This window comes from Gymnodraco acuticeps, unplaced genomic scaffold, assembly GCF_902827175.1.
Source record: "Gymnodraco acuticeps unplaced genomic scaffold, fGymAcu1.1, whole genome shotgun sequence".
NCBI classification, from domain to species: domain Eukaryota; kingdom Metazoa; phylum Chordata; class Actinopteri; order Perciformes; family Bathydraconidae; genus Gymnodraco; species Gymnodraco acuticeps.
In genome coordinates, this window is record NW_022991295.1 from 39,408 (window position 1) to 53,447 (window position 14,040).

A 14,040-nucleotide genomic window follows, 5' to 3' on the forward strand; every position below is an offset into this window, starting at 1 on the left:
GCTGACCAGACGGGCGAAGACGCTCTGAAGGACGGGTAGGAGGACGAAGGTCGTGACAAGAGGGTGGACCAAAATGCAGGAGACAGGAATTTTAAAACAGAAAATATTTTTATTTTACTCTTGGTCCGAACGAGGCAAAACAGAAAATAACTTCTCGAAAATACAGAAATTCCAACAATGGCTAATCATTATCTGGATTTTACGACGTGTTCATGCAAAACAGTAAATTAAAATGTCAGAGAGGATTAATGAGTCAGGTAGATTAACATATATTAAACTAGAGTCCCCCTCTGCCCCTACTCTCTCTATAATGGAGGTTGTATTTTGGACTCTATTTGAACAAGGGTGATGGAATCCACCCTAAAATCACCCACTGGCTATATAAATAAACTTAAATATTACCACAAGTTATTAATACATTGTACTGATTCAACCAGTAAGCTGTAATCAACTTGATTATAAAGAATAATAATTACAATTAAAGGTCACTTTTCTGGCATGAAAAACAAATGCAGGCATGGAGTCTGTTTCTATGGCCACCACGGTGACTGAGATATATGAGCTGTGTTTTGCTGTAAGAAAAACATGAATTCCCCCCATCATGATTAAGCATGAGTTAAAAAATAGAGCGGACTGGTACTTCCTGAATCCAAGGCGCCAGAAGTCCCAGTTAGTGTGATTATTAGTTGTTGTCTTGGTTACAGGGAAAGGGAAGTTTGGGGCTCTCTGCTGGAACTGCTACCCCCGCGACCCGACCACCTATGAGTAGGATAAGATGGATGGATGGTCTTGGTTACAAGTTGGAAAATGAAGCACCATGTTTCATGCCGCCGTACAGATTCTCCCTCAGAAAGACCAGCGTCTTCCTCCAGGCGTCTTCCTGAGCGCGAGAATGTGCCACCAGCTCTCCGCCCCACAGAACCATCACTGCGAAGACAACAAGCCAAACTATAGCAGTCAAAACTCAATGTCCTAAATGTAAGCACCCTAACTTTGATTAACTGAGAAATACAGTACTGCAATATTACCTGGTACAAGTGTTAGTCAACAGCTTTAAAATCAAAACAGCTCCACTTGTTAAAAATATGCTCAAACCTGTCAGAGACTCTACGACTCAGCCTTTCATAACAACTTAATAAGGCTGTCCAACAACATCATCTCAGACACAAACCATGTTCTGAACAGAGCATATGAACTGCTACCATCTAATGGGAGATACAGGGTCCCACAATTCAATAAAGTCAGACTGAAGCATCCTTTGTGCTCCAGTCGATCCTCTCAGTAAATACAGAGCCAGATCAAATGCACGCTGAAGGGTCTTTGAGCATGTTTTCTCTCACTGATTGTGCTTTCATGCATTGTGTCTTGATATGTGTCTGTTGATGTTACACATGGAGCTGCTGTGATGCAAGTCACATTTCAGACTTGATCTGACCATTCAAGTATTATCATATCCTACCCTTGGTTGGTGGGTTAGTGATCGTTTTGAAGGTGCTGGCTCGGGCGAATGGCATGAATGGAGGTTCGATCAGGTGACCGGCGTTCTTATAGGAGAGGACAGTCAGAAGGTGGCTGTTCCCCGCCTGGTCCATCATCTCTTTCACCTGCAAAACAGGAAGTTAAACACATAATAATCTCATATGTCTTAGATCATCTCACAACCTTTTTTTTTTTACTTCTTCTATTGTTTCTGTTGCCATCATCTCTTAACTGTATATCTCGGGCCACACTGCCTCCAATGACCATCAATAATATAATGATAAGCTTCAACTAAATACAAAAGTCATTAATATGCATTTTAGACTGCAAAAAGTTGCATGTGCTCACTGTTAAATAATAATGATGACCCGTAATTAAAAGCCAGTACTATGATAACGTATAGAGCCGTGCAAGTCCACAAAATTGTCCTGCAAATATTTCAGTCTGCTCACAATGCCCTGTTTTGAACGAGATCTTAGTGAAATATTACGCCAGCTTAATAACAAAACAAAAAACATTTGGTCCGAGAAGAGAAAAACTTAAATAGGTTTAAATTTGGTTGGAAAAAAAGAATAAAAACTATTACACCAGTTTGATCCTTGATATACATATATATGTGTTTTAAAACAGAATGAGATTTAATCAAATGTACATGGCAAACAAATATGGTGTTGTTATTCAATAAGCCAACTAGGATACAAAGATGGGTTGTTCATGTATCATGTAGTTATCCATGTTTTGTTGGGGAAGTGAGAAGAGAAAGAGATGGGGAAGTGAGAGAAGAAAGAGATGGGGAAGTGAGGAAAGAGGGAGATGAGGATGAGAGAGAGATTAGGAAGAGAGAGGGATGAGGAAGAGAGAAGAGAGAGATGTGGAAGAGAGAATAGAGAGAAGAGGGAAGAAAGGGATAGGAAAGAGAGAAGAGATATTTGCGAGTTGCATACTGATACTGAGTTTTCTCGATTAATAGCTTATAGACGATACCATGTTTAACTAGACTCCTACGTTGTTATTACATATGTGACATATGTAAGAAAAGGGAGGGGAGAGTCAATTATATTGAGTAATTGATTTCATATTGGAACATTTATTTCAAATGTATTTCTGATAAACTAATCTTTTATCAAACGGTAAATGGTGAATTAATATAACATTTAGAATCATTGAGAAGGGGTTATATCCACAGGGACGAGCTCACCTTTAACTTAAAATAACATTTCTCTGCTTTGGACTGATGAGTATATGATTCTTGCATGTTAAATGACTAACACAAACCTTACATTTATGCATGTGCATGTGTCAGGAAGGCTCCCAAATAATTCTGAGGGGCCTATCCTATTTTTGTAATTGAATGATAATGTGATAATCCATTACCTTGAGTTGTCTGCACTCAGGAAAACATCCCTATCAAGTGTTAACCCAATAACTAGGACAGCTCTGAAGGCCAAGGGTCAGAGAGAGAGGATCACACTCTCCGGCTGCAGAGAGCACCCCAGCCACGGGCAAGGAGGCACGAGGTCGTTCGAGATGAGAGGATTCTAATCTTCAACTTTCTGATGAGATGGGATGCTTCTTCATCTTTCTGCTCGGTGGGCTCAAGCAGACAACCCTGCAGGACGAGCGAGGGCTTCAGAGGCTTCTATAATACAAGGTTCCATGTTTCCTGGAGGAGCAGATGTCTTCGTAACCTCTCCCATCACGGGGGGGGGGCATCTGGATGTGCCACTTGGAATAGGCAGTTGCACTGCTCTCAAGCAGATAGCAGAAGGAATGCAGGCAGATGAGCCTCCATTTCACTGGGAGATCATAAAGTGCTCACTGAATGAGCCACACAAAAGCAGAGCAATTGGGGGGGTTGAAATATGGCGCTCTGATGAAGAAGAGTTTTGAGCCAATCAGCACCTCAGTGCTAATCTATACAGTATCAGGATGCCTTTACACACCAGACATTCTGTGTCATAAAGAGAGGAGGAGAACGAGTCAGGAGGACATGTTTTTCCAGCCCTCGTACAAAGATAACATTTGAATTGAATGACCAGATGTTTACAGATGTACAATTAATGATTGTTTTTATATTTCCGATGAACAGACATGTGTTAAATAGTGGTGATAAATATATTTTGTCAGATCAGATTACACTTTCACACTAAACAAAATAAATTAATTGATATTTTCAGATTATAAAGGTATTGAACAATAAGATATTTCTAATATTATAACAGATAATGTTACTATCCTTAATTGTCCAGCAATCAGGCTTAACAACACTACTCTTCAACGTATTACCCATGCACAGACAGACCTAAAATGATGGTTCAAGTTTTAAACATTTAAACCTTCCTTTCCAGGTTTTTACAAAAGTCTTTGAATATTTGCCTAACTTTTCCTTTTCAGATTGTTAAACATTTTGAGAATTGTTTAATTTTCCCTTCAGATTTTGAAATGACATAATGATTGATAGTTGAAGTAATGTAATTATGTTATCATAACATAGTCTTTTGATTTAATATGTAATGAAGTAAACGTAAAGTAATCCTAAATTGAAGACACTGCAATTTTGCAGATTACAGATTGATCAAATCACAACTGTGAAGTGTATACCTTAGCTGGATCTCTTATGGTACTGAGTTTAAAATGCTTTTGACTAGTGATTGCCTTGAAGTAAATCTTTAAACGGCAAGCTAGTTTTGATTTTATAGTTTGATAAGTGAGATCAACTAATGGTTCATTGTTAAAACGTATTATTTTGAAATAGATGTTTTTGCTATTATGCGTCTGTGTTTTATGTGTGTTCATTATTGTGCTTTTGACAACAGATGATCCAAACATTGATGAGAGATGATTTTCTATTGTGATTGTCTGTATCAATCATTGTGGTTGAATGTTTCAGTCTTATTCTACTTTGTGATGTAATTGATGTAAGGTGAGACCACATTCAAATCTGATCTGACACCTATTGATTTAGGTATTGACCAAATTATTATTAGACTAATGTTTTCAGGTTATCAAAGATGATAAAAAGAGAAGACTGTTAGAGAATATTTCTTCTCTCTTCCTAAGTGTCAAATAATACGGAGCCCCCTAGGGAACATGGAGAAGAAAAAAAAAATTATTAAAAATATATATATATATGTTTTGCGAGATCTCGCAAAACCCCTTTGCGAGATCTCGCAAAACCCCGTTGCAGTTTGTAGACGGTCCCTAAGCACTCCTCTCCCTCCTTGATTGGCTTGAAGCTCTTCCTGAACACTTTTCCTCTTGTGTTCATGCAGCTGATAGTGGAGTGAACGCATTGTGTTGCCCGGGGCGGAGTCAAATATCGGAAAACTGCCTTTGCAACAAAAAAAAACGTCTGCTTTCTGGCCCGGTGAGAGATTGTTGTCACAACAAACGGGGACTGATATATCAGTTTTTGTTAGCTCCAGTTCCAACTCATCTCTCTCTCCATCACCATAGAGGGGAAAGTCCTCCTAAGGACTGAACAAAAAGAAAAAAGTCAATGTAGTCCACCAGGTCTGGAGGTCGCTCCGTGGATAAAAAGCGTCCCGTAGTACCCGCAAGAGATCAGAACCATCATGTATTATCCTACCGATTTCCTGATTCTGTCCAGCTGTCTGACCTGTGTTTGTGTGTGTATGTGTGTGTGTGTGTGTGTGTGTGTGTGTGTGGTGTGTGTGTGTGTGTGTGTGTGTGTGTGTGTGTGTGTGTGTGTGTGTGTGTGTGTGTGTGTGTGTGTTGGGGGGGTCTGGGTGTGTGGGGGGTCTGTGTGTCTGTGGTCTGTGTGTGGGGTCTGTGTGTGTGTGTGTTGGGGGGGGGGGTCTGTGTGTGTGGGGTGTGTGTCTCTGTGGTCTGTGTGTGTGGGGGGTCTGTGTGTCTGTGTGTGTGGGGGGTCTGTGGTCTGTGTGTGGGGGGTGTGTGTGTGTTGGGGAGGTCTGTGTGTCTGTGGTCTGTGTGTGTGGGGGGTCTGTGTGACTGGAAAAAAAAAAACTGAAAAAAAAGACTGAAACTGATGGGAGACACCTGTTATATGTTTTTTTATTGGTGGGTAGGTCCTTAGATATCTAGAGTGTCCATTGGTCATTTCAGACCGACATGGCTGCCGGCCGGCCGAGATGTCCTTGACTGACACACAAATCCACCAATCACACACAGTGTAACGGCCCGTCCACACAGCGGCGTGTGTTGAAGCTTCCAACGCTTCTGCCCATTCACTTTGAATGGGGTGACGTCACTTTTAGCCGAACTGCATTTTGGGAAGCGACGTGGAGCGTTGCTCGCTTAGCTGGCGTCAAAAGTTGAGCAATGTTCAACTTTTGACGCCTCGACGGAGGCGTCAGCCAATGAAATCCCGTTTATGCAAATCTGCCAGTACAATCGCTAGCCAATCAAACCGCGTGTACGCAGGTAATTTCCTCATATTCCAAAAAATGGAGGGAAAATTCATTATAGCGGTAGTGAATCACCCGGTGCTGTATGATCAGTCTCTGTTCATCTACCGGGATACAAACCGGAGGAGCGAGGCATGGAGGGAGGTGGCAGAGACAGTGGGTGAAACTGGTAGGTTTTCGCCTGTTTGGGGATTTTATATCCAGTTTACTTCGTTTTAACTTTGCTATTGCTTTGTATGTCGGGGGCGGGAGATTCAGGTGATTGGTTGTTGGTCGTGTTGCTCGCAAAAAATCCCCAAGCTTCAGATACGCCCACCTCCAAGCGTCAACGCACGCTGCTGTGTGGACGCTCCGTAAGTGTCAAATAATAATTCTTCCTTACTCCTAAGATATTTAACATTTACTGTGTGTTTACATTTACGATCAGCCCTGCTCCTTATCTTCCGTAAGGAATGTGATAATGCAATTGTATGTTGATACTAGGTTTTACAGCTTGACCTACAGGGCATAGGGAGGTTTTGAGAGTGTGAGAACGCTAGCTTCTAAGCTCCAGAGTTGGGGGATATCTCCTGTAGCTCCACAGATGTTTACGCCTCCCCCAAAAGCTGATTAACTCTCTGTAAACTAGTTAAAAGGTCTATCGAGAGATATGCTGGTCAGAATTGACATGACAACCCACCCGTGCAGTCAGAACCTTTTGCTGCTGTGACTTGTGATATAAATTCTCCGGCCGTTGACTTGTAATAAACTATCATTGTTTGACATCAAAGCTCCAACTCTCCTCGTGTCTCTCTTGCGGCTTTCACACCAGCGCTTTTCCCTTTCTCACTCCGAGCGGGAGCTTTTCTGGTTCAGCTCCGGTTTCCCTTTTCTGCTCCCGCTCTGTTCACACCGCCCAGCACCCGACTGGTGCTGCCGCTGCTGCGTCATGACGTCACCGTTTACATCGCTGATTTGCTCCCCAACGGCATTACGGCGCTCACAACAACAACAACAACTGCGTCGGGTCGATGATCGTGTTGCTTTTAATCACACGAAGCCAGATTAAATTGAATAACGACTTCTCCAATCTTATGCTTTTCTCCAGAGTGCCGTGGTTCATTGTTTATTAATGTGTTTCTGCAGCATTTACCGACCGCTGCAGTGCTGGCTGCTCTTCCACGGGAGTTTATTCTCCTCCGTTAGCTCCCGGTTAGCTCACACTGCTGCGGCCGCTCTAAAGTATTCACTGTCCGACTCACACAAGCAGCTGATACATATCCCCAGTTCCCCTTAGCCTAAGTGAATGTGTGTCAGTCTGAATTGACGCTGTTTGGTATCACAACGCTGTTATGAAAGTTTCTCTGGTATAAAATGGGTGATGTTAGCATAGCAACCGAAGCTAAACTGACTACTTGCTATTGCTATCCTATTGTGGCATAAACTGTTTTCTACAGGCACATTTTACCGGCGTATTTTTATAATGATTCTACTTGTGATAGTCGGACACGACAACCTGTGCAGCCCATGTATTGATTCCATCCGATAGCTGCTATAAAACAAAACGTCTGCCTCTCTCCACAATGATCAATAACAGTGAACGGATGGTCAAAGTAAGGTACAAATAAACAGAATCACACGAAGCCTGGTTAGTGTTGCCTGACTTTCTAAAGTGTGTTTATAAGCACTACTGCTTGTAGGCAGGCATGACAGTCGACCCATGTTCAGGGGAGGTGGGTTTAGTTTCCTGCAGCCTCGACGTAAGAGAGACGTAAGCGACGCTACCTCTTAGCTCCGAAGCTCTTGCCTCTAGACCAGTGGTTCTCAAACTTTTTCTGTCAGGCCCCCCCTTTGGAGAAAAAAAAAAGTCGGGCCCCCCCAACACAAATAGTCAGGCTCAGTGGCGGCGCCAGAGATTTATTTTGGGGCTGCTGTGCGGTAGCTTGACATTTCATAGAGGGTGCTCAAACATTTAGGGTTTCCCATTAATGTACCGGGCGCTACAGTGGAATGTTCTACTGCAACAATCCCCACGCATACACACAGTGTACCCGCGACTGTCACAATTGGCTCGATAATCAGCTCACGGCATATAGGTGTAAGCAGGGGTAAAGTGCTATTTTTGTAGGTGGTGTGTGGACTTCACATAGGGGGGCATGCTCCCCCGGGAAGATTTATTTTTAAATATTGAAGTTAAAAGCATCAATCTGGTGCACTTTGAGAGCAACATGAAGAGATCTATGGATACCTCTCTCAACACCCATATGAAACAGAACTGTAAACAGATTTACTTTTTCTTTATGGATATTTTACAAATCACCCTTTTAAACTCTATTCTTGTTTTACTGTCATATAGTATTTCATACCTGTTTTTCATTTATTCTCTTGTTTTTTTATAACTATAATGGTCATATAAACGTGTGCCTCAGAAATAATTGTTTACATTAATGGTGACCAACAATTTGAGACCCACTGAGATAACACTGAGAGAGTCCTTTAGCTCATTGAGTCTCTCAGTCTGACTCTCCTCCACTTTGTTGTTGAACAAACTCCTTATATCCGTTAGCGTAGCTCGATAGTACCAGAAGCTAACAACAACGATCTCCGGTACCAGTGCGCTCTCTCTCGCGCACACAAAATGGCTCGTTCCACACACACGGAGCCGAGCTTTAATGATACACAGAGACCCAGACGTAATAGTACTGTACTGCATCATATTATTTTTGAATCAATAATTTTTGTAATGATTTATTTTTTTTTTTTTTAAATCTTTTTTTTTTTTTTTTAAATCTTTTTTTTTTTTTTTAAATCTTTTTTTTTTTTTATATATATAACCATTTTTCCTCCTGGTCTCTCGCGCCCCCCCTGGGGGGGGCGCGAGAGACAATTTTTTTTGGCGAGAGACAATTTTTTGGAGCTGGAAGTGAACCGGATTCCGGAGCTAAGAGCCGGCGCCGCTGCGGTGTGAACAGGAAAAACCGGCGCTTTTCAGGCTCCAGCTCCGAGCCGGAGCTGAAAAAGCGCTGGTGTGAAAGGGGCATCTGAGTCCTGACTCTCCATTGCTGCAGAAGTTTCCCTTACAATTAATATGCATTTTAGACTGCAAAAAGTTGACGTTAAATAATAATGATGACCCGCAATTAAAAGCAAGTACTATGATAACGTATAGAGCCGTGCAAGTCCACAAAATAGTCCTGCAAATATTTCAGTCCGCTCACAATGCCCTGTTTTGAACAATATTTTAGTGAAATATTATGCCAGCTTAATAACAAAACAAAAAACATTTGGTCCGAGAAGAGAAAACAATAAATGGGTTTAAATTTGGTTGGAAAAAAAGAATAAAAACTATTACACCAGTTTGATCCTTGGGCTGTCAAATGATTACAAATTACATTTAATCAGATTAATCACAGCTTAAAAATTATTTAATCATGATTAATCACCATTCAAACTATGTCCAAAATATGCCATTTATTTATGTATTGTTGTGGGAATGGAAAGATAAATGAAAGAAGACGGATATATCCATTTCACAAACAGTATCTATGTTTATTATAACATTTTTCTGTGTGTCAAAATGAAAGACAACCCACACACCTATCAATCATCAAACCGTGGGTAATTCATTACGTGTTGATTTATATCAACGGGGGAGTACTTCAGGAAAGTCGACGGGGGGGGCTAGTGGAGTACTTTGTGACCACAGAATGTGAACGTTGTGATCAGCTGTTTTAGCGCTGTTCTCTAGTGAAGGGGGGGGGGGGAGTCTCCCTCCGCAGCCGGTTGGAGTAGTTTTGGCACAATTCCGTTGTACAGAGACCGACGTTAACAGCAGCCCTGTCTGTGCACACGGAGACCGACTTTGTCGTACGCAAATGCGCTTTGTGACACAAGTGACGGTACGCATTTCAGATTACGCACATAACCTGCGTACCAGTTATGTGCACCCCTGTACTACAGCAAAAGTATTCTCCGTCGGGACTTCCTGCAACAACACCACGCCGTTATCTTGATTCTGATTGGCCAGAAGACATTATCAAAGATGTTCTAGTGAGAAGACGATCAATACGTGACAAAAGTTTTCAAAACCGTTTCTGGTCTTCGGTATTTCCAGACAAGTGGCTACTGAAATCAATCTTACTATGTCTACGTCTGTGCAATTTACTCCGTGCGAGTTGGCGGACTTTATTTTGCTTCCTTTAACATAATTTTTCATGGTGGGGCTAAGCCATTTCTTGGTATGGGTGTAACCCCAGCCATACCCTGGCGCTGCCACTGGTGGGATGTATGGGGCGGGCCATTCTACACATGTGTTAAATGCGTTAAATATTTTAACGCAATTAATTCAAAAAATGAATTACCGCCGTTAACGCGATCATTTTGACAGCATTAATATATATATGTGTTTTAAAACAGAATGAGATTTAATCAAATGTACATGGCAAACAAATATGGTGTTTTTATTCAATAAGCCAACTAGGATACAAAGATGGGTTGTTCATGTATCATGTAGTTATCCATGTTTTCAGTGTTTCATGTCATGTTGATTAACTCACGTCCATTGCAGACTCGTGGGTGGGCCAGTTCTGATCGTCCTCACCAACAACGAGCAGCAGAGGACACTGCAGTCGTCCCATCTGCTCAGAGACAAACAGCAGCAGCGTTTCAGATTGTAAATATAGAAATATAACATTATCTACATAGCTTTAGCCCTTTTGTGCTTTCTGGGATTTTCACTTTCCTGTAGGGTGTTATAAAGGTTTTTGTGCATGTTGATGGTCTGCAAAGGCTACATTCCCAAAGTGTATTTCCCACACACTCCACAGAGCAGACTGGGCTCTGGTTTCAGACAGAGGGTGAACATAGGTGCTGCAGCACAGGCATTATGAGAAATATAAAGAGCTTTTTGAACATTAAAGCATGGAGACATGTCCCAGTAGAGACAATACATACTGATATATACCTGAACATCAGCAGGAGAGGACTCTTTAAAGTAGAGACAATACATACTGATATACACCTGAACATCAGCAGGAGAGGACTCTTTAAAGTAGAGACACTACATACTGATATACACCTGAACATCAGCAGGAGAGGACTCTTTAAAGTAGAGACACTACATACTGATATACACCTGAACATCAGCAGGAGAGGACTCTTTAAAGTAGAGACACTACATACTGATATACACCTGAACATCAGCAGGAGAGGACTCTTTAAAGTAGAGACACTAAATACTGATATACACCTGAACATCAGCAGGAGAGGACTCTTTAAAGTAGAGACACTACATACTGATATACACCTGAACATCAGCAGGAGAGGACTCTTTAAAGTAGAGACACTACATACTGATATACACCTGAACATCAGCAGGAGAGGACTCTTTAAAGTAGAGACACTACATACTGATATACACCTGAACATCAGCAGGAAAGGACTCTTTAAAGTAGAGACACTACATACTGATATACACCTGAACATCAGCAGGAGAGGACTCTTTAAAGTAGAGACATACATACTGATATACACCTGAACATCAGCAGGAGAGGACTCTTTAAAGTAGAGACACTACATACTGATATACACCTGAACATCAGCAGGAGAGGACTCTTTAAAGTAGAGACACTACATACTGATATACACCTGGACATCAGCAGGAGAGGACTCTTTAAAGTAGAGACACTACACACTGATATATACCTGAACATCAGCAGGAGAGGACTCTTTAAAGTAGAGACACTACATACTGATATACACCTGAACATCAGCAGGAGAGGACTCTTTAAAGTAGAGACACTACATACTGATATACACCTGGACATCAGCAGGAGAGGACTCTTTAAAGTAGAGACACTACACACTGATATATACCTGAACATCAGCAGGAGAGGACTCTTTAAAGTAGAGACACTACATACTGATATACACCTGAACATCAGCAGGAGAGGACTCTTTAAAGTAGAGACACTACATACTGATATACACCTGATCATCAGCAGGAGAGGACTCTTTAAAGTAGAGACACTACATACTGATATACACCTGAACATCAGCAGGAGAGGACTCTTTAAAGTAGAGACAATACATACTGATATACACCTGAACATCAGCAGGAGAGGACTCTTTAAAGTAGAGACACTACATACTGATATACACCTGAACATCAGCAGGAGAGGACTCTTTAAAGTAGAGACACTACACACTGATATATACCTGAACATCAGCAGGAGAGGACTCTTTAAAGTAGAGACAATACATACTGATATACACCTGAACATCAGCAGGAGAGGACTCTTTAAAGTAGAGACACTACATACTGATATACACCTGAACATCAGCAGGAGAGGACTCTTTAAAGTAGAGACACTACATACTGATATACACCTGAACATCAGCAGGAGATGACTCTTTAAAGTAGAGACACTACATACTGATATACACCTGAACATCAGCAGGAGAGGACTCTTTAAAGTAGAGCCACTACATACTGATATACACCTGAACATCAGCAGGAGAGGACTCTTTAAAGTAGAGACACTACATACTGATATACACCTGGACATCAGCAGGAGAGGACTCTTTAAAGTAGAGACACTACACACTGATATATACCTGAACATCAGCAGGAGAGGACTCTTTAAAGTAGAGACACTACATACTGATATACACCTGAACATCAGCAGGAGAGGACTCTTTAAAGTAGAGACACTACATACTGATATACACCTGATCATCAGCAGGAGAGGACTCTTTAAAGTAGAGACACTACATACTGATATACACCTGAACATCAGCAGGAGAGGACTCTTTAAAGTAGAGACAATACATACTGATATACACCTGAACATCAGCAGGAGAGGACTCTTTAAAGTAGAGACACTACATACTGATATACACCTGAACATCAGCAGGAGAGGACTCTTTAAAGTAGAGACACTACACACTGATATATACCTGAACATCAGCAGGAGAGGACTCTTTAAAGTAGAGACAATACATACTGATATACACCTGAACATCAGCAGGAGAGGACTCTTTAAAGTAGAGACACTACATACTGATATACACCTGAACATCAGGGGGAGAGGACTCTTTAAAGTAGAGACACTACATACTGATATACACCTGAACATCAGCAGGAGAGGACTCTTTAAAGTAGAGACACTACATACTGATATACACCTGAACATCAGCAGGAGAGGACTCTTTAAAGTAGAGACACTACATACTGATATACACCTGAACATCAGCTGGAGAGGACTCTTTAAAGTAGAGACACTACATACTGATATACACCTGAACATCAGCAGGAGAGGACTCTTTAAAGTAGAGACACTACATACTGATATACACCTGAACATCAGCAGGAGAGGACTCTTTAAAGTAGAGACACTACATACTGATATACACCTGAACATCAGCAGGAGAGGACTCTTTAAAGTAGAGACAATACATACTGATATACACCTGAACATCAGCAGGAGAGGACTCTTTAAAGTAGAGACAATACATACTGATATACACCTGAACATCAGCAGGAGAGGACTCTTTAAAGTAGAGACAATACATACTGATATACACCTGAACATCAGCAGGAGAGGACTCTTTAAAGTAGAGACAATACATACTGATATACACCTGAACATCAGCAGGAGAGGACTCTTTAAAGTAGAGACACTACACACTGATATATACCTGAACATCAGCAGGAGAGGACTCTTTAAAGTAGAGACAATACATACTGATATACACCTGAACATCAGCAGGAGAGGACTCTTTAAAGTAGAGACACTACATACTGATATACACCTGAACATCAGCAGGAGAGGACTCTTTAAAGTAGAGACACTACATACTGATATACACCTGAACATCAGCAGGAGAGGACTCTTTAAAGTAGAGACAATACATACTGATATACACCTGAACATCAGCAGGAGAGGACTCTTTAAAGTAGAGACAATACATACTGATATACACCTGAACATCAGCAGGAGAGGACTCTTTAAAGTAGAGACAATACATACTGATATACACCTGAACATCAGCAGGAGAGGACTCTTTAAAGTAGAGACAATACATACTGATATACACCTGAACATCAGCAGGAGAGGACTCTTTAAAGTAGAGACACTACACACTGATATATACCTGAACATCAGCAGGAGAGGACTCTTTAAAGTAGAGACAA

General features: G+C 41.3%; 1 protein-coding gene across 6 annotated transcripts in view; it reads right to left on the reverse strand.

The window, feature by feature from the left end:
* Positions 1-89: 89 nt before the first annotated feature.
* Positions 90-14,040, reverse strand: part of LOC117562235 (peroxisomal succinyl-coenzyme A thioesterase-like) — a 54,589-nt gene continuing 40,638 nt past the window's right edge. For 5 of the 6 annotated variants that reach the window (XM_034240094.1, XM_034240093.1, XM_034240091.1 and 2 more), the window contains 3 exons: positions 10,403-10,483; positions 1,460-1,604; positions 90-927 (listed from right to left, as the gene is read on the reverse strand). In XM_034240094.1, coding sequence (XP_034095985.1) covers positions 794-927; positions 1,460-1,604; positions 10,403-10,483 — 360 coding nt within the window. In that variant the 3' untranslated portion in view covers positions 90-793. The remainder of the gene's footprint in view (positions 928-1,459; positions 1,605-10,402; positions 10,484-14,040) is intronic. The other variant, XM_034240095.1, reaches the window with a different exon arrangement.